General features: G+C 39.9%; 1 protein-coding gene across 13 annotated transcripts in view; it reads left to right on the forward strand.

Moving 5' to 3' along the window:
* ntng2b (netrin g2b) overlaps positions 1-26,832 on the forward strand; it is a 224,972-nt gene that overhangs the window by 91,955 nt on the left and 106,185 nt on the right. For all 13 annotated transcript variants that reach the window (XR_009807804.1, XM_061908242.1, XM_061908247.1 and 10 more), the window contains one exon: positions 25,456-25,628. Coding sequence is in view for 12 of the 13 variants with exons in the window: in XM_061908242.1 (XP_061764226.1) it covers positions 25,456-25,628 (173 nt within the window). In the remaining variant the exon portion in view is untranslated. The remainder of the gene's footprint in view (positions 1-25,455; positions 25,629-26,832) is intronic.

Genomic DNA, 26,832 nt, shown 5'->3' on the forward strand with positions numbered 1-26,832 from the left:
ATATATATATTGCTACTGCGGCCTCAAATGTAGCTTACCACCATTAAGGTGTGAATGAGTAATGGGTTCTAAGCATGGACATTCTCTGTATTTTTTCAAGTGACAAGAATAAGATGATATGAGTGACTGGAAATGTACTTTGTGTGGGACATTGTGTACGCTGTGCATCACCCTCTCTCAATATATGATCTTTGGTCATGCACAGCTGAACTGGCTACAACTCCAGGCAACAATGTAACGCAGTGAAATCCACCTTTACTTCAGACATTATCTGATCCGAAATGTGCTGTCAACATGACATTGATATTAAATTGTACAGTCGAGGGGGATGAGGAAGTGCATGTCAAATTATAAATTATTGAATGACAAGGCGCTTAAAATTAAATTTTACCCAAAATGTTTTCCTAGACACGTCCTGCTCAGTCACTGATTGGAATATTAACACAAATGTTTCCCCGGATACAAAGCAGAAGCCTGTGAGTTCAAATCTGTGTTGGAGTTAAAGTGAGGTTTTCAAACGTATGTTTTAGTGATGTTGAAATTGTTTAATACGCCTGACCTTAGCATAGTAATATTAAAAAAAGTGGATTATTCATTGTGTTGATCAAGGTAATATTATTTAGTGGTGCTGGCCTTTCAAAGCTCCTCTTGGACCACCATATTTTGACTTTTGTATTTGTCAAATTCTCGTTACGACCTTTGTTCCAAGTGTCACACCCTATTATTATTATCAATACATATCCCAAGAATTACGTCATGTTAAGGTTACAGAACTGCCAACATCTGGCGTTTGCAATCCTTCCATACCCTTTTGTCTAAGTTCGACACTTGGAAACGACTTCATTAATGTTAAGGGTCAGGTACTGTGCAGGTGAAACTTTATGCGCTGATTTTAAGGATAATATCCACTTCACTGAAAAGCCAAAATAAGGCTGGGACCATAAATAAAAAAATGAATATATATCATGACAGCCACATAATCCATATCAATGAAAACATTTGTTTAAAAAAATGTTTTATATATATATATATATATATATATATATATATCCATCCATTTTCTACCGCTTATTCCCTTTCGGGGTCGCGGGGGGCGCCTATCTCAGCTACAATCGGGCGGAAGGCGGGGTACACCCTGGACAAGTCGCCACCTCATCGCAGGGCCAACACAGATATATATATATATATATATATATATGTATATATATATATATATATATATATATATATATATATATATATATATATATATATATATATATATATATATATATATATATATATATATTTACAAACATAAATACATATATATTTATAAAAATGTATATACATATATACATACATACTAGGGCTACAAATCTTTGGGTGTCCCACGATTCGATTCAATATCGATTCTTGGGGTTGCGATTCGATTATATATCGATTTTTTTTTCGATTCAACGCGATTCCCGATTCAAAATCGGTATTTTTCCGATTCAAAAGGTTTCTGTATTCATTCAATACATAGGATTTCAGCAGGATCTACCCCAGTCTGCTGACATGCTAGCAGAGTACTAGATTTTTACAAAAAAGCTTTTATAATTGTAAAGGACAATGTTTTATCATCTGATTGCAACAATGTAAATTTGTTTTAACTATTAAACGAACCAAAAATATGACTTATTTTATCTTTGTGAAAACATTGGACACAGTGTGTCGTCAAGCTTATGAGATGCGATGCAAGTGTAAGCCACTGTGACACTATTGTTCTCTATTTTTATTTTCATAAATGTCTAATGATAATGTAAATTAGGGATTTTTAATCACTGCTATGCTGAAATTATAACTAATATTGATACTGTTGTTGATAATATTCATTTTTGTTTCACTACTTTTGGTTTGTTCTGTGTCGTGTTTGTGTCTCCTCTCAATTGCTCTGTTTATTGCAGTTCTGAGTGTTGCTGGGTCAGGTTGGGTTTTGGAATTGGATTGCATTGTTAAGATATTGCTGTGTATTGGTTTGTTGGATTGATAAAAAAAAAAAATTATTCTGAATCGCACAACGTGATAATCGTGATTCGTATTCGAATATATATATATATATATATACATATATATATATATATACATATATATATATATATATATATATATATATATATATATATATATATACATATATACATATATATATATTTTTTGTCTTGTTTTTTTTTTTTTTTAATACGTGAGATAGGCTCCCCACCCCGAAATGGACAAGCGGTAGAAAAATGGATGGATTGATATTTAATACATGTATATATTTTTGCATTGATTTATTTATTTGTTTATTTGGAAGAAACTAAAAAATTAAACATGGTTGGTTGCATGAACAAAAACAGCAATGGCAATTGGCTAAGCAGCCTATCGTGTAACAGAATCAACTATCCAGTCTGGTTGCGCCATCTTCTGGTCTCGCTGTTGATTCTCTGCGTGGAGCGCGAAAGTAAAAATGACTGCTGCAGAGAGTGAAGAAATTGTTGATAAAATAAAAAAGTCACATTGACTATAGAGCAGTTTTTGGGATTTTTTCTAATGGACTTTGGTCTTTTGCCATGCTCATTTTCTTTTAAACCCTCGTCCGTTACCTTTTTGGATGTACTGCCGAACATACATTAATTTCCATACCTGAATAAGAATAACAAACCAAATTAAATTTTACGGAGACCACGTAACTTCCTGACAGTAATCCTGCTTGTTCTTCTCATGTTTTTCTATGTTTACATTTTCACACTTTGCACTATTTGGTTACACTTTATTAAGCATTTCTTACATAGCCCTAAGTGTTAAGTGTTCATTGTGATTTTAGAATTGTGTTTAGATTGTTTGCATGTTTTCCATGCGTGTGTTGACAATTCCTTTCCTTTCTGCCTTGATAGCTGAGTAGATTAGAATCAGAAAAATATAAAATAAAAATGTTAATATTTGATGTATATTTTTTCATGGTCCTTATTTTCTATAGGTCAAAAAATATGTAAATAATTATCGATTTCGATTCTTATGTCGTGATACCGTTTTCAGCCATACCACTATATTGAGGTGTTGTGTGCCAGTCATTTGTGGTCGTTTTCTTTGTCTGGTACAAAATAAATGTGTGTTTGTGGTAACAAACATATTCTTGTTAAAAGTCTATTCCGGTAGAGAGAATTTTTTTTTACTCTGGCGTGAAGGAAATGTGCACTTTCAGAAATATCTGTTTTCATTTATTTCAGCTTTAGCGTTGTATTTTGAGATGGTCATTGAATGTTTCCTTAATGGTAATTGCGTGAGCGCAGGAAAAGCATAAGGAAAAGTAGGATCTTTTTAATGTGAGACAGTTGTCAGAGTTCTTTGTTTTGACAAAGTGATTGTTGATCGACCACATCCCGTCATCCTTTCAACATCAGGGCAAAAGCTACAATATTTAATAGACACAAAATAAACATCCCAATTTGGGAGATTCAAAACTTCAGTCAGGATGTCGGTAGACAAAAGCAATATCCGGGAGTCTTCCGGAGAATATGGAAGAGTTGGCAGGGCTTCCAAAGTGCTCTCATACAGCAGACCTATAAAATGCCACATACGCATCTCTGGCCCCATTTACTCACACATTAAATCTAATTTTTTTTTGCCCTCAAGTGACACAAATATATCTTTTTGCCAATCGAAACGCAACAAAGTGCTTCAAAACTGATCTTTTCGCTTCGGATTCAGGTCACATCAGGAGGTAGTCCGATTCCGATTGGAATATGATCTTTTCAAATGTGACTTCAGTCCAAATTGAACTTTTACATCATCTTTGGGCGAGGTACGCCATTCGTGTGCGCAGGAACAGATACGGCCCGCCCGCTGAAGTGGATACTTCATCACAATATCCGGTTTCGGGGAGCAAAGTAATTTTCTGCCAGCTACCTTTTCAGTGCATCATTAGTCAGTAGTGCAAAAATAAGTTGTTTACATGAGTTGAAAAAGTTGAAAGGTGTAGATCCACGCTGATGTCTCTATTGCCTCTACTTAACAGCTATCAAAACATTAGAACCCCTCCCAGGTATCATACACTATAAACATATATATATACAAACCCCGTTTCCATATGAGTTGGGAAATTGCGCTAAATGTAAATATAAACGTAATACAATGATTGTTGAATAATTTTCAACCCATATTCAGTTGAATATGCTACAAAGACAACATATTTGATGTTCAAACTGCTAAACATTTTTTTATTCCAAATAATAACTTTAGAATTTGATGCTAGCAACACGTGACAAAGAAGTTGGGAAAGGTGGCAATAAATACTGATAAAGTTGAGGAATGCTCATCAAACACTTACTTGAAACATACCACAGGTGTGCGGGCTAATTGGGAAACAGGTGGGTGCCATGATTGGATATAAAAACAACTTCCCAAAAAATGCTCAGTCTTTCACAAGAAAGGATGGGTCGAGGTACACCCCTTTGTCCACAACTGCGTGAGGAAATAGTCAAAATGTTTTAAGAACAATGTTTCTCAAAGTGCAATTGCAAGAAATGTATGGATTTCAACATCTACGGTCCATAATATCATCAAAAGGTTCAGAGAATCTGGAGAAATCACTCCACCTAACGGCATGGCCGGAAACCAACATTGAATGACCGTGACCTTCGATTCCTTTGGACGGCACTGTATCAAAAAACGACATCAATCTCTAAAGGATATCACCACATGGGCTCAGAAAACCACTGTCACTAAATACAGTTGGTCGCTACATCTGTAAGTGCAAGTTAAACCTCTACTATGCAAAGCGTAAGCCATTTATCAACAACATCTAGAAACGCCGCCGGCTTCTCTGGGCCCCGAGATCATCTAGGGTGGACTGATGCAAAGTGGAAAAGTGTTCTGTGGTCTGATGAGTCCACCTTTCAAATTTTTGGGGGAAATATTTGACATTGTGTCATCAAAAGGGGAGAGAACCATCTAGACTGTTATCAACGTAAAGTTCAAAAGCCAGCATCTGTGATGGTATGGGGGTGCATTAGCACCCAAGGCTTGGGTAACTTACACATCTGTGAAGGCACCATTAATGCTGAAAGGTACATACAGGTTTTGGAACAACATATGCTGCCATCTAAGTGCTGTCTTTTTCATGGACGCCCCTGCTTATTTCAGCTAGACAATGCGAAGCCACATCCAGCACATGTTACAACAGCGTGGCTCCTTAAAAAAAGAGTGCGGGTACTTTCCTGGCCCGCCTGCAGTCCAGACCTGTCTCCCATCGAACATGTGTGGCTCATTATGAAGCGTAAAATACGACAGCGGAGACCCCGGACTGTTGACTGACTGAAACTCTACATAAAACAAGAATGAGAAAGAATTCCACTTTCAAAGCTTCAACAATTAGTTTCCTCAGTTCCCAAACGTTTATTGAGTGTTGTTAAAAGAAAAGGTGATATAACACAGTGGTGAACATGCCCTTTCCCAACTACTTTGGTACTTTGGCAAGTGTTGCAGCCATGAAATTCCAAGTAATTATTATTTTTACCAAACAAGATTAAGTTTATGAGTTTGAACATCAAATATCTTGTTTTTGTAGTGTTTTCAATTGAATATGGGTTGAAGGGGATTTGCAAATCATTGTATTCCGTTTATATTTACATCTAATACAATTTACCAACTCATATTGAAACAGAGTTTATTTAATTGTGTGTATATATGTATACATATATATATATATGTATGTATATATATATATATATATATATATATATGTTCATCATGAGGTGGCGACTTGTCCAGGGTGTACCCCGCCTTCCACCTGATTGGAGCTGAGATAGGCACCAGCGCCCCCCGTGACCCCAAAGGGAATAGGCGGTAGAAATGGATGGCTGGATGGATTATTACTTTATTTTACTTTAATTTATATTAATTGAAAAAATATATTTTTTTGTATTTTATTTTGCAAAGTAGTAGTAGCAAATTTATTGTTCATTTACAGAATCGTGTCTATTTCCTTTGTTTTCAATTCATCGAACTGTGCATGCAAGTGCCGTCGAGGCCACAATGGGACCACATTTTGGCTGGTGCGCATATACACTGGAGTCTGATAAAGATCACTTTTTACATATAATCCAAACAACCAGCAGGAAAAAATCAGATTTGATCCATTTCTGGTTGAATGTATGAACTGTTTGTACCAACAAAAAAAGCTAGGTCGCTTTGTCTCCAAAACTCCTGCTTCTTCTTTTTGCGTCATGATGCACAATGGGCTCGCTTATGATTAGAACTACACTTACACACACACACACGCACACACACACACACACACACACACACACACACACACACACACACACACGCGCTTCATACTGAGTAGTAAACCAAAGAAAAAACTTCTCATCCAAATGACCCTTGCGCTTCAAACCAATGGTCAACCGAAATGGTCCCAGTTTTATTTTTAAAACGTTCCAATCCTTAGCACATTGTGTACATAGTGTGCAAATTGTACTGTGTAGTGTTGTCTCAAATCTACTACAGGAAATAGTGATCGTAAAAATTATCGTCTTCTCGTCATTTGATCGTGAATTTGCAACTACTGAATGCAATTTGGATCGCCAATGTACTTAGAGTGCATCCGGAAAGTATTCACAGCACTTCACTTTTTCTACATTTTGTCATGTTACAGCCTTATTCCAAAATGGAATAAATACATTTTTGTCCTCCAAATTCTACACACAATACCTCATAATGACAATGTGAAACATTTTTTTTTTTTTAATTTGCAAATGTATTACAAAAAAAAAAAAAAAACATCACATTGAAGTATTCACAGCATTTGCTCAATACTTTGTTAATGCACCTTCGGCAGAAATTACAGCCTCAAGTCTTTTTGAGCCACAAGCTTGGCACACCTATCTTTGGGCAGTTTCACCCATTACTTTTTGCAGCATCACACTGTAAAAAAAAATTCTGTAAAAAAACGGTCATCTACTGGCAGCTGCGGCTGCCAAACGAAAACCATAAAATTAATGTAAAACATTGTTAACCAAATAATGATCAAAAACATATTTACAGAAATCTTAATGAAACGTTTTGCGGAGAAATATCGTAATTTTACAGATTTTTACTAAATTATTAAGAGTAACCACCTTTAATAAAGTGACGATGCAAACAGTTCTGCAGAAAAATACCTTTATTCTACAGAGTTTTTCCAAATTATTACGATCGACCACCTTTAATGAAGTGACAATGCTGGCAGTTCCACAAAAAAATACCATTATTTTACTGATTTTTTCTGAATTTTTAGGATCAGGGGTCTCACATTCACTTTATCGGGGGTCACTGAATGCAGAACTTGGTGCAAAGTGGGTTCACCTTCTATGAACGGCTATCCCGCCTTAACAACATACTTACCGATCCTACCGATTTTACCGCGAGACTTTCGGTGACCGTCTCGTCAGATTAACCCGATGTTTGCCCGGGCAAATGTATCAAGGGGGTACCGTGACAGCGCTTTGTCGCCCTCTGAGATCGGTCATTCACCAAATCATTATTGTGCCGACTTGAACACGTGATGTGTACGGCTTTAACAGACATATGACAGTGACTGACCCACATCAAACAAGAATGATAAACACATTTCAGGAGAACATCCTCACTGTAACACAACATAAACACAACATAACAAGTACCCAGAATCCCATGCAGCGCTGACTCTTCCGGGCTACACCCCGCTACCACCCCCCAACCCCCCCGCCGCATCACCGCCCCCCCTCTGTGCATCAGTTGAGGTAGGCGGGGTTTGGTGGTGGGGGTGTATATTGTAACACATGGGATTCTGGGTATGTTTATGTTGTGTTACGGTGAAGATGTTTTCCTGAAATGTGTTTTGTCATTCTTGTTTGGTAAGGCTACACAGTTTGGCGCATATTTGTAACAGTATTAAAGTTGTTTGCACGGCCACTGTCAGTGTGACCTGTGTGGCTGTTGGCTGTGATCAAGTATGCAGTCACCACTGATGTCATATTACAGAGAAAAATGTTAAATTGTTAGTAAGAGCATATACTTTTATATAAGAGGCTACAGATATTTTTCGACTTGAATGTAAAAATACACATAAATATTTAAAAAATAAGATTTACCTTAAAAATTACATATAAAACTGTTAGATTTTTAGTATGGACATAGACTTTTATATAACAAGTTACATATTTAATGAAAGTTAATTACTGTAATTTTACATGAATTTGAAAGTAATTTGAGAAAACAGAAAATGATAGGTATAATTAATTTGGTATTTTTTTGTAAAAAAAATAGAAGTATACATTGTTTGTCATTACTGGCATATTACTTAAAATAACAGGCGGTTTGTTTATTTACAGATAATGTCTTCAATGCTATAGTTTTATAAACTATACATTTTTTTTTAAATTACAGTAGAAATTTAGAGTAAATTAACCATAAAAATTTGATTTTTTTTTTACAGTGCACTCAAAGTCCATTAAGTTGGATTATAAGTATTGATTTTCATCCAGAATGTCTCTGTACATTACTGCATTCATCTTAGTCTAGTCAGGGAGGTCACCAAGAACCTGATGGTCACTCATTCCTCTGAAGAGATATGAACCTTCCCAGAAGGATGACAATCTCTGCAGCAAACCACCAGTAGAGTGGCCAGAGGAAAGTCATTTCTTGGTAAAAGTTTGCCTAAATGCACCTGAAAGACTCTCAGACCATGACAAATCGAATTCTCTGGTCTGATGAGACAAAGATTGAACTCTTTGGCGGGAATGGCAGGCGTCATGTTTAAAGGAAACCAGGCACCGCTCATCACCAGGACAGTACCATCGCTACAGTCAAGCATGGTGGTGGCAACATCATGCTGTGGGGTTGAACTTGTAGAGTAGTCAGGAAAGAGAGAAATATGAATGCAGCAATGTACAAGAGACATCCTGGATGAAAACCAATGCTTCTCATCCAACTTGAGAGGTGCTGCAAAAAGGTGTGCCAAGCTTGTGGCATCGATGCTGCCAAGGTGCATCAACAAAGTATTGAGCAAAGGCAGGGAATATTTACATGTACATTGTTGTTGTTGTATTTTTTATAAATTTGCAAATTAAAAAGACATTTAAAACATTGTCATGAGGTACTGTGTGTAGAATTTTGAGGACCATACTTAATGTATTCCATTATAGAATAGGTGTTGCGTTTAGGACACATTTTGAATGCGCAAGTTGTCACCCCCAGATGCTGCAGGACTCGGACAGGCAGGATAGCAAGTAAGAACTAGTTTAATATAAAAATGACGAAATAACACTTGACAAAAGGCAAAGAAAAGGCGTTCACACGCACGGGAAGCTAAATGCTAATGTTAGCAAGAGTCGAGTTCAAAGTGTCCAAAGTAGCGCGTGCCGAGCGCGCGGAAGCCAAGACAGGACCCAGCCAGGTAAATACAAAACAGGAATACCAAACGTAACTGTTGCATGGAGCAAACAAAACATCCAGACAGAACTAAGGTAGCAGGCCGGTTTAAATACTAACACAATAATCAAAAACAGGTGTGCGTCAGAAAGTAAGTGCACGTGGAGCAAATGAAGTCGCCATGGTGACAAATACAAACAAGGAAGTGCTCAAACAAAAGGATCGGAAAAGGATCAAAACACAAAAAAGGGACTCAAATATAGACTAAAGATGTGATCTGGGACCCGGATCACAGCAATAGGGCAGTAACATAACAGTCCATCCATCTTCTTCCGCTTATCAAAGGTCGGGTCGCGGGGGCAGCAGCCTAAGTAGGGAAGCCCAGACTTCCCTCTCCCCAGCCACTTCGTCCAGCTCTTCCCGGGGGATCCCGAGGCATTCCCAAGCCAGCAGGGAGACATAGTCTTCCCAACGTGTCCTGGGTCTTCCCCGTGACCTCCTACCAGTTGAACGTGCCCTAAACACCTCCTTAGGGAGGCGTTCGGGTGGCATCCTGACCAGATGCTCGAGCCCCCTCATCTGGCTCCTCTCGATGTGGAGGAGCAGTGTCTTTACTTTGAGCTCCTCTCGGATGACAGAGCTTCTCACCCTATCTCTAAGCGAGAGCCCCGCCACCCGGCGGAAGGAACTCATTTTGGCCGCTTGTATCCGTGATCTTATCCTTTTGGTCATGACCCAAAGCTCACGACCATAGGTGAGGATGGGAACGTAGATTGACCGGTAAATTGAGTGCTTTGCCTTCCGGCTCAGCTCCTTCTTCACCACAACGGATTGATACAACGTCCGCATTACTGAAGACGCCGCACCGATCCGCCTGTCGATCTCACGATCCACTCTTCCCCCACTCGTGAACAAGACTCCTAGGTACTTGAACTCCTCCACTTGGGGCAGGGTCTCCTCCCCAACCCGGAGATGGCACTCCACCTTTTTCCGGGCGAGAACCATGGACTCGGACTTGGAGGTGCTGATTCTCATTCCGGTCGCTTCACACTCGGCTGCGAACCGATCCAGTGAGAGCTGAAGATCCCGGCCAGATGAAGCTATCAGGACCACATCATCTGCAAAAAGCAGACACCTAATCCCGCGGCCACCAAACCGGAACCCCTCAACGCCTTGACTGCGCCTAAAATTCTGTCCATAAAAGTTATGAACAGAATCGGTGACAAAGGACAGCCTTGGCGTAGTCCAACCCTCACTGGAAACATGTCCGACTTACTGCCGGCAATGCGGACCAAGCTCTGGCACTGATCATACAGGGAGCGGACCGCCACAATAAGACAGTCCGATACCCCATACTCTTTGAGCACTCACCACAGGACTTCCCGAGGGACACGGTCGAATGCCTTCTCCAAGTCCACAAAGCACATGTAAACTGGTTGGGCAAACTCCCATGCACCCTCAAGAACCCTTCCGAGAGTATAGAGCTGGTCCACAGTTCCACGACCAGGACGAAAACCACACTGTTCCTCCTGAATTCGAGATTCGAGTATCCGGCGTAGCCTCCTCTCCAGTACACCTGAATAAACCTTACCGGGAAGGCTGAGGAGTGTGATCCCACGATAGTTGGAACACACCCTCCGGTCCCCTTTCTTAAAGAGAGGGACCACCACCCCGGTCTGCCAATCCAGAGGTACCGCCCCCGATGTCCATGCTCAAACAAAAGGATCGGAAGAGTCCAAGAAATAATCAAAACACAAAAAAAGGGACTCAAACATAGACTAAAGATGTGATCCGGGAACCTGATCACAGCAATAGGGCAGTAACATAACAAAATGTGGGAAAATAGTGAAGCTCTGTGATTACTTTGCGGTTGCACAGTACATGTGCAAAAACATCAATAGTTAACAACTGTTCAATCAGTAACGAGCGGGCATTCGATTATGTCGAGCCTCAGAGTGAGAAAAAAAAAGGACAGGTGTAAGTTTTCCGGGCGGGGTTGGTGGGTTATGGATTACCTGATTCGTCTGGAGGAAGTGCAAACGTGGGAGAGGGGACGGGCGCTGGGTGGGTTGTGAGGGATTTGGGCCATGTCTGAAAACTAAAGAGGCTGTGAGGGGGTACTCTAGGAGGAGGGGGGAAAAAAAATCGATTCCCTTCCGTCAGAAAAAGAAATGTATGAAGCTACAACATAAACGCAGTCATGTCCAATTAGCTGCTCTGAATTTACAAGGCGAGGCGCAGGAAGTGCGAGGGGACCGGGCTGATAAAGACTTCAGTTGAAACCAATAAGGCGTGCAGCTGATCAATGATCCCTGCTTCACGTGGCTGCCACGCCTCGCTTGGTTGTCTCCCGCTGCGCTTGCCGTGTGAAGGGAGGACCCGCTGCCTTTTGTCAGCTACAGGAACATCACGCTTGACTCAACCGTGAAACTGGGGCTTGGTTGGCTTCTAAACGAGGCGAGCTCGTTGTTGCCTTTGCAGTAAATCTCCCGTCAATCTAAAAATAATTGTTCACTACCGCGCGACACCATACCCGCTGGTTGAAGGCCGGGCTGGACTCTTATATTGTTAGTTATATTCCTGTCACATCACGTGAGAGGAATGTTGGGGGTGTTAATGTTTTTTGCAATGCAGTCTGCTAAAAATGACGGAAAGCGCCATTCTACATAGCAACTGACGCTGTGGTCAGAGTTGGAATTGCCTCAAAACACATTTTAAGATGCTTAGCACTCTACTGTCGTCTGAAGTAGACATTCATCATCAGCCGTTGTCAGTCCACTGCTGGACGAAAGCCTCAGCATGTTTCTGCCAAAGTGAACGATATGTAGCTGTTCCCTGCCACTGCACTGTTCCCCAATATTTGTCTATTTCATCTCGCCATCTCACTCTCTGTCTTCCTCTGTTTCTGCTCCCATCCATGGGTCTCCATGATGTCATTAGAGAAGTCCATCTATTATCGGTTCTCCTACTGATATGTCCAGCCCACTTCCACTTATTTAATTTGATAGTTCTCATAATGTCTTGGACTTGCGTTTGTTTTCTCCCCCATTCATTTGTTTTTCTGTCTTTATATGTGATTCCGAGCATATTTCTTTCCATGTTGTGTTGTGCTGCTGCTATTTTCTTTTCCATTTTATTTGACAATGCCCAGCTTTCAGCTCCATATGTCATGGTTGGTAGCACGCATTGATTAAAGACCTTTCTTTTTAGGCTTAATGGTATTTCTCCTCTCATGATGTTGCTCAGTTTTCCATATTGGCACCAGCCCAATCTGATTCTCCTCCTTATCTCCTGCTCTTGACTCTTTTCTTTCAGGCTAAATCTCTGCCCCGGATAGATATATTCATTAACTTCATCAATTTATTTCCATTAACAATCACAGGTCCATGAGGTACCATGGAATTTGCCATAACTTTTGTTTTCTTCATATTCATTTTCAATCCACAACATTTGCTGGCATTTGCAAGGTCTTTAAGCATATCTTCCACTTCACTGAGTTGCTCTCCCAAGACAACAATGTCATCTGCAAACCTCAGATGATTAAATTTGTCTCCGTTGATATCAAATCCTTTATCCTCCCACTCCAGAGAGCGAAATATGCCTTCCAAACAAGCTGTAAACAGTTTAGGCGAAATTGTATCGCCTTGTCGGACACCCTTCTTTATGTGGATTTTCTCGCTTGGTTTGTGCATTGTAACTGTGGTAGTGCAGTTTGTGTAGATGTCCTTGAGTAAGGTAATGTACTTATGATGAATTCCTTGATCTTGCAGAGCTTTTAGAACAGATTGTGTCTCCACCGAATCAAATGCCTTTTCATAGTCTATGAAGGCCATACAAAGTGGTTTGTTGTATTCTTGGCATTTTTCTTTGATCTGATTCAATGTATGAATATGAAGTAGACATTGCAACTCCCCAATTTGTCACGTTTCATGTGTCAGGTAAACCGCGACTAATGGCACCATATGAATATCCTTCCTACTGTAATGTTACACTGTGGAAATTGAGTACGCCTCTGTGCGCTACCAGATGTTCTCTAAGTGACACAATTAGAATTTGGACAAGCTGATCTGTAACTAACACATTTGGGAGTCTGAATCTAAACAAGCTCTTGGAAGCTGTGTGAAACAAAATCTTTTTTACAGTGTTAAAGGGGAACTGCACTTGTTTTGGAATGTTGCCTATCATTCATAACCTCGATGAAAGAGAATAACGTGTGTTTTTCTATTTTTATGCATTCTAAGTCGTAAAAAAGCGACATGTATGAAGTGGCTAACAATAAAGCCAATTGAAGTACACTAATCTTCCTTACAGCCCTCTAAAAACCTTCCAACAACACTTAATTTCCATCTTGTGACCTGAATATTAACCAATTATTAAAGATAGTGTAATTATAAGCGCTAACGCGGAAAACTATATTACTGAAACCCAACCTGAAAAGTTGTATTTAGGGTCAAAAATAAACATTTCCGGATCATCATTTGTCCTAAAGTAGTCTTAGTTGACTCTCATGTAGTCTGCCATGATTCGCAATGTTGTTGTTGTTGAAGGTACAAACTCCGTTTCCATATGAGTTGGGAATTTGTGTGATATGCAAATATAAACGGAATACAATGATGTGCAAATCATTTTCAACCCATATCAGAATCAGAATCAGACATATTTTATTAATCCCTGAGGGGAAATACATTTTTTTGGCGCAATCCCATTCAAGATCAGACAAACATTACAGGGAGACAGAACAGGATTGTTGATGGGTCTGCCAACTTCCGGCGCCCCTTACAAAAAAGGTGAGATACAGGTAAACAAGTGGGGGGGAATGGAAGAAAAAAATAAAAGTTGAATATGATACAAAGACAACTTATCTGATGTTCAAACTGATGAAACGTTTTTTTTTTTTTTTTTGCAAATAATCATTAACTTTTGAATTTGATGCTAGCAACACGTGACAAAGAAGTTGGGAAAGGTGGCAATAAATACTGATAAAGTTGAGGAATGCTCATCAAACACTTATTTGGAACATCCCACAGCTGTGCAGGCTAATTGAGAACCGGTGGGTGCCATAATTGGGTATAAAAACAGCTTCCCAAAAAATGCTCAGTCTTTCACAAGAAAAGATGGGGCGAGGTACACCCCTTTGTCCACAACTGTGAGAGCAAATAGTCAAACAGTTTAAGAATAACGTTTCTTAAAGTGCAATTGCAAAAAAATTATGGATTTCAACATCTACAGTCCATAATATCATCAAAAGCTTCAGAGAATCTGGAGAAATCACTTCACATAAGTGCATGGCCGGAAACCACCATTGAATGACCGTGACCTTCGATCCCTCAGACGGCACTGTATCAGAAACCGACATCAATCTCTAAAGGATATCACCACATGGGCTCAGGAACACTTCAGAAAACCACTGTGACTAAATACAGTTGGTCGATACATCTTTAAGTGCAAGTTAAAGCTCTACTATGCAAAGCGAAAGCCATTTATCAACAACATCCAGAAACGCCGCTGGCTTTTCTAGGCCCGAGATCATCTATGATGGACTGATGCAAAGTGGAAAAGTGTTCTGTGGTCTGACAAGTCCACATTTCAAATTGTTTTTGGATATATTCGACATTGTGTCATCCGGATCAAAGTGGAAGCGAACCATCCAGACTGTTATCGACGCAAATTTCAAAAGCCAGCATCTGTAATGGTAAGGGGGTGCATTAGTGCCCAAGGCATGGGTATCTTACACATCTGTGAAAGCACCATTAATGCTGAAAGGTACATACAGGTTTTGGAACAACATATGGTGCCATTTAAGTGCCGTCATTTTCATGGACGCCCCTGCTTATTTCAGCAAGACAATGCCAAGCCACATTCAGCATGTGTTACAACAGCGTGGATTCTTAAAAAAAGAGTGCAGGTACTTAACTGGCCCGCCTGCAGTCCAGAACTTTCTCCCATCGAAAATTTGTGGCGTATTATGAAGCATAAAATACGACAGCGGAGAGCCCGCACTGTTGAACGACTGAAGCTCTACATAAAACAAGAATGGGAAAGAATTCCACTTTCAAAGCTTCAACAATTAGTTTCCTCAGTTCCCAAACGTTTATGAGTGTTGTTAAAAGAAAAGGTGATGTAACACAGTGGTGAACATGCCCTTTCCCAACTCTTTTGGCACGTGTTGCAGCCAAGAAATTCTAAGTTAATTATTATTTGCAAAAAAAAAATAAAGTTCATTAGTTTGAACATCAAATATCTTGTCTTTGTAGTGCATTCAATTGAATATGGGTTGAAAAGGATTCGCAAATCATTGTATTCCGTTTATATTTACATCTAACACAGTTTTTCCAACTCATATGGAAACATGGTTTGTAAAAGCGAATGTGATGCGTCTGTGAAATTAATACTCTGCAGTATGCTTAAAAAGAGCAAAATACGTAACTATTACATGTTATTAATAATGTTCTGTTACTACATTACATATATACTTACAGCATGTGTATAAAATGATGATACAGGCTTTTGGATGCTTTAAGAGCACTTGGTAGTGGAATAGAGCGACTCTCGTTGGCTCCATTGATAGCTGACTTTTGCTAGCATTTATTTGCGAGTTAGAATGCATAACAAAGAAAACATATGTGTGGTTGTCTCTCATAAGAATTGTAAATGATAAGCAAACTTCCCCCCCCAAAAATTTCCTCTAACTACTATATAAAAAAAAAAAAGCAGCTTCTATTTATATCTTGACAAAAAACAATGACTTGTGTGTTGTTTGGGAATAGTTGGTAATGGTTATGCGCAGTAAAACTTTTAATGAACTCAACTCACCTTAATGCGGTTTTCCTATATTTGTCTTGGACGTCTTAATTGAAGAGAGCAGTCATGATTTTGGTTTACAGAGTAAACAATTGAAAACAAATGTTTGGGACATTGTTTTCTCTAAACGCATACACCTATCTAAATATGGCCAAGGACACGCATTATTGAGGGTTTCCTGGTCATCTTCATCAAGAAAGGACACATCTAATCTGCGGGAGAGAATCTGTCTGCCATTTTCAAGTATGTTCTTTTTTTTGTTTTTGTTTTTTTTGAGTGGTCAGCCTTGAGCATCCCCTCGTTTTCATGTGTCTGTTCTGATTGTGCTTCCTGTTTTCAATAACCTGCCTTATCTTGCCTCTAATTGGCCAGTCTGTAATGTTTCAATCTAACCTAAATCAATTGTGACTCATCATACCAACACCAACCTATCATCATGAATGTTCTCATTCATTCAGGTCATTGGATTTTCTCCATATTTTTTGGGGTCTGAATTCGCAGTCCATTATCGCTCTTTATAGCTTTAATGTAAGCTACCTCGCTACATGGCTCTAAAAGTAGCTAAGCTACAGGAAAAGCTACTCGTGAAAAAAGTAGCTAAGCTACCGCCTAGCCCAGTGGTTCTTAACATTGTTGGAGGTACCGAACCCCACCCGTTTCATATGCGCATTCTCCAAACCCTTCTATAGTGAAAAATAAAATGTGTTTTTTTTTTCAAATTCAAGAAAAAGTCACATTAATTTTTACTTGTGCACAAAATGAACCGTGTTGGTTTTGTTTAAAGAACAAAACCAACACAGTGCATGAACTCACAACAAATTACAAATCTTATAGACATTACCATGAATTGATTAACGTGGACCCCGATTTAAACAAGTTGAAAAACGTATTCGGGTTTTACCATTTAGTGGTCAATTGTACGGAATATGTACTGTACTGTGTAAACTTTACTGTTTCATACAATGTATTCTCTTACTTTGCAATCTGTTAGTAAAAGTTTCAATCGATCAATCAAACAACCTGCAAATCAAATGAAAAATCAGAGGAAACAGTGTTTGGGGGTATCCATAATACACTGATAGGGAGAACTTTTTATTTACACGATAAGTCGGATGTGTCATTACCTATGTGGCAAAGGCTCCACCGAACCCCTGAGGCCGAATCACCGAATCCCTAGGGTTCGATCGAACCCAGGTTAAGAACCACTGGCCTAGCCACTGGAAAATGTAGCTAAGCTATGTAACTTAGCAACATGTAACTTGATACTGCCCATCACTGACCGCTCAGCCCTGATTGGTGCATTGTAGCAAATATCTCAGTGTTGTTGGATCATCAAGTTAGAGTCTTCAAAGTTTTGCTCGATATAGTATGCAGCTGAGATAGGCTCCAGTATCCCCCGCGACCCGATCGGGACATGCGGAAGAAAATGGATGGATGGATAGCATGCAGAAAATATGTCTAGATATGGACTGCATGACCCTCCCTCGACTACTGAGCAAGTTTGTGCAAAATGAAGGAATAGCACTTAGTGGCCTCCCTCATAATGGCTGATTGGACACAGGACGGTGGAGGTCTCACACATCAGAGATGCATCGATGCAGTCAGTCATCAGAGGTCAGAGGGAGTCAATGTGGACCTTTCAGTCAGATGCCTGGCGACCGCTGTACGAGCTGCTCAGCCCCTTGTATCATCCATACCCTCCCACACATCCCCACTATCCAATTTAAACTAAATACAGTTCCGCGAGCAGTGGAGCGCTTTGCAGTAGTTGCCGTATGGCTGAAGGGGTATAGATAATCAAAGCGGAGAAGAAAAGCTATGACATGGAGACTAGGAATATATACGGCAGAAGCTGGCAGACAGCATTTGTTGGGGAAAGAAAAAAATAGCAGAAAGAGAAAATACTGTAAAAGCGGGAGTGATGGCAGTGTCCCTGCAGAGGGATGAAGGAATCGCGACTGTAAAGAGACAGATAAACCCCCCATTAACGGCTGCTTCCAGCTGCTTTCTCGGGCTTTGCCACTGCATGGCTCCCCCCTTGATGTTTGTTTATCTTTCGTCTTATTTAGAGCCGTAATTGGTACGTCTCTGCCGTCTAGATCAGGCAGCTCTGTCATCATTAAAGACCACGCTGACATAACTTCACAGAGAGACAGAAACTGGCCAGACATACCGACGGACTGAAAGGACGGCCGCGAAGCCAACACATTGATTGGTCATTGGTGACACGACCAGAGGAGGATGTTACAACTTCTAGAACGTATCAGCAGGAAATGTTTTTGGGACACCGCAGACAAGCTTTTTCTTGTAGTGACAAGAACATCCCGTCTGAAAGTTGCCCAAACAGTTTTACCCCCTGTGTGCAGACTTGTTCCTTAGGCGTCCTGACAAAAACACAATCGACAGCTCTGAATGTGTTCAAGGTGTCGACGCCAACTTGTGTCAATTTCACGTCGCAAGTTTGGACACACCCTAAAGACCAAAAGTAAGAGTTTCTCTTATTCCACTTCTTGGTTGCCTCAGTAAACAGACAGGTTTTCTGATGGATCCAGCTGTCCCGCCCTAATTTCCTGCATCTCAGAGCTGCGACTCGCGCTTTGATGACTCTGCAAGCAAAGGCAGACATCTCGAGCATTAACGTGCCGTCGGGCCCATGTTTTATTTGTGCAAGGAGGGACTAACGCACGGATGGGGAGAGGTTCCGGCACATGCTGTCAGTCGTAGGAGAGAGACCAAAATAGACTCGGTGCTTGGAAAGTCGAGAGCGTCGCATCGTTCCCGGGAAAGAAGTGCAAGGGAATGGGGCTCTCAGGATTGGTGGCAGAGAGTACGACGGCTAGGTCAATGCCATGGTTCCTTTAAATAATCTGAATTCATCTTCAATGAAGTCAAAAACACGACGACGACTACTCAGCTTACGAGCAGGCTTTAAAAGTCCCTACATGATGATAGACAGTTACTTCATTCCCTCCTGTAAAAATTGTAGGAATACACATACTGTGTGTCAGCCGATTAGAGGCAGGGGTGTCCAAAGTACAGTCCTATAAGCTGTTACTTTTTTCCTTTCGCTTTGAACCCTGCGGCCCTTTAAAACGGTGCGGAAAACAGTTAAAAAAAACTAAACAAGCTAATACACTGAAAAGGTGTGTTATTGTTCGTGCTATAGTGCCATTTTTTGAATGAGTTTGCTCACTGCAGGTGCTGCAGTGCTCTTCTGTTTAAAGCTTTGAACCGGAAGTGCACGTGCCGTTCCGTCTTCTAAGTCATCCATAGTGTTTTTTACTCGAAAGGATTGTTTACTCATCACTCAAAGCAACGTTTGTTAAGTTTTGCAATATAACTAAAACAATTCAGACTTTCTAAACTGTCCCATGTGTGAAGTCTACTGGAGTGTTTTCATACATATTTGTACGTGCTATCGTAATGTAATCAAGCTAGCGTTGATAGCTTGATTACACCGTGGAGTTATTGAGTCGGTTTAGCTGGTTGGAGAGCTGGCTTCTGCAGCTAGCGGGCCCATGATGAGGACCTCTGTTTTGTTTGATATGCCATTTTACTGCCGTGTTACAGACATTTACAATTAAGGTATGTAAACAAACACGTACAAAATCTTTCTGTGTAAATAACTCACAGTACAAATAATATATGGAAAACTTTTTTTTTTTCTAAAATTTAGTGGGCGCGATGCCCTCTACAGACCGTAAAACTTAGTAGTTTTCTAACGGCCCGCAACACAATTATTAGCATTCTAATATTAGAATTAGGCCTTTTATCAATAAATTCAAGTTTTTCTGTTGCTGGCAGTTCAAAAAGTAAAAAAAGCTTCTTTTTTTGATTGAGCCTCCGTTGCTTTCGCCTTCCACTTTACTTCCTTAGCGGAGATTCACACACTTAGCAAAACGTGGCTAATGCTAATGAGAGCGAGAGGTTTGTTTCAAAGAAAAGAAAAGTGTTGTCTGTAGTTGGTTTTGCAACAACAGATGAGGAGGAAATGACTTCCCGCTGCAAAGGCAGCAGCCCAGCAAACTTATTCCAGCATCTGAAACCGTAGCCTCCAGTCGATTTCAGGGAAATGCAACTTTCGTAAGGATAGGTATAACTCGGCCTTTCACCATCACGTCTCCACCTCGTCGCTGCCACCACAGCCTGGGGGGCATTAGACTACAGACTGGTGAAGTCGGCTAGCTTTTTCGGGTGAAGAAGCCTACAAATTTTGGTTATGTTTTCCGCTTCATTTGCTGAATGGCGATGTACAATACATATCTCGATATTTTTTCCAGAAAGTATCAACAATACAGTCCTAGTTACCTGAGATACCAAGTGCGTCATTATTATGACTTAGTAATTTACTAAGTCAAAATTATAACAAAATAATGGCTTACTAAGTCAAAATAAATATTTACAAAGTCAAATTATTGACTTACTGTAAGTAAGCGTTTGCAATAAGCGTTTGAAAAAACAAATTAAAAGTGGGGCCACATGCTGTCGTATGCTCAACTCATCATGTTTAATTTATTACAGCATTTGGGAAGCCTGGAGTTGATTTTTATAATGTAAATGTTATATTTTGATCAACATGTGATAGCAGGGACCCTGCCATTCAAAACTAGGCTGCTACATTACTAATTATTGAAGTAACTATTGCTTAAAAATTAGTACATTAGCAATAGGAGAGACTATTCATCCCTGAGCACCATGGAGTTAATGTAGGCTTTATGGTGCAGTTACATTATTATATCAACTATCAGAGACAGCTTTAGGAAACTCTTCATTTAACATAATGTCCTTTTTTGCTGCTTCAACACAGCTCGATCAACACAGAAAAGGGTAAAGTGAAAAAACTTAGTTCTTAATTGTAGGCCAGTAATGGGTGCTGCAGACACAAATTGACAAAGGCAGAACTAAGTGGAGCAGCTTGTTAAGACTTTAGTTTAGGCGGTGGCTCTTTGTTGTTAAGGCGGCCACCTTAACAACAAAGCGCTGCGGGAAACCCTGGATACTACAGTCCTGTTTTGCTGTATTATTTATTTGCATACAATGTATAAGACTACATTTTATTCAAGACAGAGTTTTTATATTTACACTTCATTTTTCACAATATTGGAGATTTTTATTTATTTGCAAGCCATGTCCAATTGTACATTTTTGTTAAAAAACATATTTTTTTCAAGACAGTAGTTCTACCAGAGGAAGCTCTTAATTTAGTTCTTTGAAAACGATTCCAAAAAATTAATTATGTCTTTTCAAACTACCGTATTTTCCGGACCATTGGGCGTACTGGATTATAAGGCGCACTGCCGATGAATGGTCTATTGTTTTTCTTTTTTCATATAAATAGGCCGCATTAAAGGAGTCATATTTTATTTTTATTTTTTCTAAATGCAAAACACTTCCTTGTGGTCTACATAACATGTAATGGTGGTTCTTTGGTCGAATTATTGCATCGATTATGTTGATAGATCACCTTCATGCCGCTTTTAGTCGCTTCCGAATGCGCCGTTTTGTGGGCGGTCTTATTCACGTGGCTCACCTTCGGCAGCGTCTTCTCCCCGCCATCTTTGTAGTAGCGGTGTAGCGTGCAAGGACGGGAGTGGAAGAAGTTTCAAAAGATGGAGCTAACTGTTTGAATGACATTCAGACTTTACTTAAATCAATAATGGAGCAGCACCTTCTCATTTGGAAAACAACAACACAGGAAATGTTTCCCGTGGAAAACCATCTGCCTGGAACTCTTAATAACTAAAGTTCCTTGGGTGAATAATGTAAACTCACTACACCGGTATGTTTTAGCGCTTTCATGGCGAGTTTACTGGCAGATATAAGTAAGAACTTTACACTACTTTATATTTGAAATGGCAACAGCGGAGGATAGATGTCCCATAACAAGAAGATAAAGGAAAAAGAAAAAGCTTATCGACTTATCGAGCTTATTGATTACGGACTACAAAGGCGGAAGCGCACAATTTTTCAGGATTTATGCAGACCCCAAATACAGAACAGCAGGTACCAGAAAGTAAGAACACTTGCTATTGCATAATATTGCTAAACAAAATGCCAGATAATATGTCTTACCTTATACACACACCATAATAATACTCGTACGTTTAATGCGCTGACAATCCTTCAAGCCGTGTGGCTACATATCTTACCAAAGTCGTACTAAAACATTTTAATAGTAAGCCCCGTGTGTAATGTTCTATATTTTCAATGGAACACATAAACTGTTGGTGTTGTTTACTCAAAACATATTGCCATCGTAAAGCAGCCTACACTTTGTCACGCGTACGCGGCACACTTGCTGCGCGGAGTTGCCACTTCGTAGATGCACAACGACCAGTCAGCAGGATTGCAGGTAGGAATCGATTTTAATATAATAAAACAAAAGAACACTGACACAAAATGACAAAATAAAGCGCGTACCTACGCACAGGAAGCTAAAGCTAAAACTTAGCAGGAGACTAAAGTACAAAACAAAAGACGTGCCGAGCGCACGCGAAGCTAAGGCGGAACTTAGCACAAAATAATCTATAAGACAGGATACTAACCGTGACTTGTTGTGTAAAGCAAACAATGGACCAAGGACGAACTAAGGAATAATGCAGGCTTATATACTCAAACAATAATTAGAACACAGGTGCGCCTGACGCCAGAGCAGGTGAACAAATGACGAAACCATGGAAACGAGACAAAACAGGAAGTGCACAAAAGCAGGGATCGGCCGAGTCTAGAACTAAACATGATCAGAACCTATAAACGACAAAACAATAAACGATCCGCATAGCGGATCGTGACACACTTATCTCTTATGTTTGACTGCCATCTACTGGTCACACTTATCATTACACCATGTACCAAATAACATAGCTTCGTGGTTGGTAAGCTCAACCAAACTTCTTCCTTACATTAGGCACTGTCAAGTATTGAGGGGGGAAAAAATGATTTTAAGTGCACCTTATAGTCCGGGAAATACGGTAGTAGTTTATGCTCAAATAAAAGAAAAAGGTGTTATGAATAATGTCTGTCATTTGTTCTCATTGGTTTCTTTGAAAAGTAGGGAAAGGAATTGGAAATCTTTTTTGTGAAAATATCGGACATAAACTACAAAAATGGACCCCGCATCCTTTGGTTTGTCAGTTTGTGGACCAAAAGTTTTGGTCACTGGAAAACAAAGATTTTATATAACAAGTACACCCTAGAAAATGCATCTTAATCTTGCTTTTAAACTCCGAATTCCTGATTTGGTACTCCTCCACTTTTGCAATGAGACAAGCAAGATAAAAAGCAGCGGTGTGTTCTCCCCCGTCACTCATTCGGGCGTTCGTCGCCCCGTTTTCCCTCTGCCGTGCTGTCAGTCACGGCGGCGCTCGGTAACACCTGTCTCATTTCGCGACACCTTCTTCTCCTCTCTGCTTCACGCTTCTTTTTCCGCGCAAAAAAAGAAAGAAAAAGAAAAAGAGACGTTCAATTTCCCTTTCGGTGCACGCAGACAGCTCGCGTCCTTCAGCGGGCCTCGAGTGATGGATTCTCCCCGGCGCCTCCTGTCAGATCGTGCAGGCGATCAGGCGAAAGCGCGACTAGTTTATCGGACTGCGCGGTTTTATGAAGGGAAACAGAAATATCGGTTATCTTGTCATTGCTCCTTACGCCCGTACAGGTTTCGTTAGCAGGTCAGTTGATTGGAAAGAACGATTCAAACCGAGAAAGCTCAGGTAAGTGTGAGGAAGGAGGATTGAAGCAGAATACAGCCGCCCTTCTCTGAATATTTGATGCGGACGGATAGCTGTTCACTCCAGTGGAACAAACTGGAATCGGAATCCAGTCGCTCATCTGGAAAAGGCTATAATTTAAAAATGGTATCTGCTGAGTGTTCCCTAAGATCCTCATTTAACTTCCCTGCAGAACTCTTGAGTCTCCACACTCAACCCGTGGTGGGCCTCGCCTGCTGCTGGGGACTATCTAGCATACTTGCCAACCTTGAGACCTCCGATTTCGGGAGGAGGGGGGGCGTGGTCGGGAGTGGGGCGGAGGCGTGGTTGGGGCGGGGGGCGTGGTTAAGAGGGGTGGCGTATAATTCACCAACTTGAGTATTTCATATATATTTCATATATATATATACATATATATATTTATATATATATATATATATATAAATATATATATATATATATATATATATATATATATATATATATATATATATGAAATACTTGACTCTAAGTAAATTCTAGCTATATATATTTATTTTATTATGTATATAAATAAAAGAAATAGTTGAATTTCAGACGGCACCTATCAAATACACAGTAATAAAAACACAGTTGTTCTACTAACTGTACTGTGCTTGCTGGTTAATAAAAAAACAACAACACTTACCTTTCACTATTTGAGTAACCTTTGTTCTTTGTTGCTTCCAGCTATCACCATAGCCATCTTTGTCTCAGCATAAGATACACCATCGGGTCTCCATTTTGCAAGGTGGGCCATAATACTGGGTTGTGAACGATGCTGACTGACCGTTCATGGCTGAGTATATCCGTTCACCGTGTTCAACGGAGAAGTCTGTTCTACAAAATTTACAGGCAACATACCTCTTCTCCTTCGAACTCTCCTGGATAAACTGAAATTATTGTTTACAATTGTTCTGGAACTTGCATGCGTATTTCTTCATTTTGCTTGTCGACGGTGTAATATATTGGGTTGGAGTCAATAACCAGGTGACGTGATGAAGTTACGTTTCTTTACTGTGGGCTTCAGAACAGACATTCTATTCTATGTACAGTAGATGGCAGTATTGTCCTGTTTAAGAGGGTCACAACATTGAGTCAGGTTCTCATGGAGCTGGAGTGGGCGTGGCCTCCAGCTCCATCTGAATTTCGGGATATTTTCGGGACAAAATTTGTCCCGGGAGGTTTTCTGGAGAGGCGCTGAATTTTTGGAGTCTCCCGGAAAATCCGGGAGGGTTGGCAAGTATGCTAGCTACAAACTGTAACACACCAGGATGCTACTTTTCAGTTAAAACCCCACATATTAATTTTGAGCCGAAAAACAGGAACATAAAGTACATAATTCCACCAAACTCCTCAACAACAGCAGATGATCCGAAGAGGAGTCCTCAGCACTTTTTATTTCCTCGGAGTGAACAAAGAAAAAACACCTTTAATAACCTGCAACACTAACACAACATCTTCCGCTTCTGTGATGACAGCTCGCACCATGACCAGCACTGTCCTCATCTGACTTGTTCTTATTTTCTTCTTTAAGGTGCAAGTGTAACCTCCATGCCTCCCAGTGCCTGCTGCAGGATGGCAACCTCCAGTGCCAGTGTGAACACAACACCACCGGGCAGGACTGCCAGCGCTGCAAGAAGGGCTTCAAGGCCAAGTCCTGGAAGGCCGGCTCCTACCTACCTACACCCAATGGAACTCCCAACACCTGTACGTACCCAGAACGTCTCGACGTATCGTCTATTCCAGTGGTGTGGAACTTGTTTTCATCGAGGGCCACATCCCAGTCATGACTGCCCTCAGAAGGCCGCTTGTAACAGTGAATGTGAGAATATAAAAGTATAATTGCCTCATTATATTATTGCCTATGCACTTGGTTATTAGATTTTAGTACATACAAATTGATGGATAACTTGCTTTGAAATCGTAAGTCAAGGTGACAAATAGATATTTAAGTATGTATAGTTACTTTTTACTAACTATCATAGGGTATATAATAATTATGGGTGCTAAAAAAAAAAAATCCCTCATATTCAAATCCCATTTTTTTAGTAATTTTCACAAATGTAATTTATATTCTCTTTTTTTTTTTGACAAATTCATTTAAAAAAAAACTGTATTCTTACTTGGTGCACGTATGTGTCATACTTCAGCAACCAAAAGGAGGTTCTGTAACCTGTAAGCTGTTTTGTTAAGGTGTTGTTATTATTATACCAAATAATACGTTGCAAAAATCAAGAATCGTGTTGAATCGAGTATTGATTATGAATAAAATTGTCACCCCAAGAATCAGAATCGAATGGCGAGGTGCCCAAAGATTCACACCAATAACAATAGGTTATCTGAATACCGTATTTTTCGGACTATAAGTCACAGTTTTTTTCATAGTTTGGCCGGGGGTGCGACTTATACTCGGGAGCGACTTATGTGTGAAATTATGAACACGATACCGTAAAGTATCAAATAATATTATTTAGCTCATTCATGTAAGAGACTAGACGTATAAGATTTAATCGGATTTAGCAATTAGGGGTGAACGATTGTTTAGTAAACGTATACAGTAGCATGTTCTATATGTTATAGTTATTTGAACGACTCTTACCATCGTATGTTATGTTAACATACCAGGCACGTTCTCAGTTGGTTATTTATGCGTCATATAACGTACACTTATTCAGCCTGTTGTTCACTATTCTTTATTTATATTAAATTGCCTTTCAAATATCTATTCTTGGTGTTGGGTTTTGTCAAATAAATTTCCCCAAAAATGTGACTTATACTCCAGTACGACTATTACATGTTTTTTTCCTTTTTTGTTGTGCATTTTCGGCAGGTGCGACTTATACTCCGAAAAATACGGTATATTCAAAGTTTAAAACATGAAATTTCATGTATTACATTAATTTTTTTGTCA

The sequence above is a fragment of the Nerophis ophidion genome, linkage group LG08 (assembly GCF_033978795.1).
Source record: "Nerophis ophidion isolate RoL-2023_Sa linkage group LG08, RoL_Noph_v1.0, whole genome shotgun sequence".
Classification (NCBI taxonomy): Eukaryota; Metazoa; Chordata; class Actinopteri; order Syngnathiformes; family Syngnathidae; genus Nerophis; species Nerophis ophidion.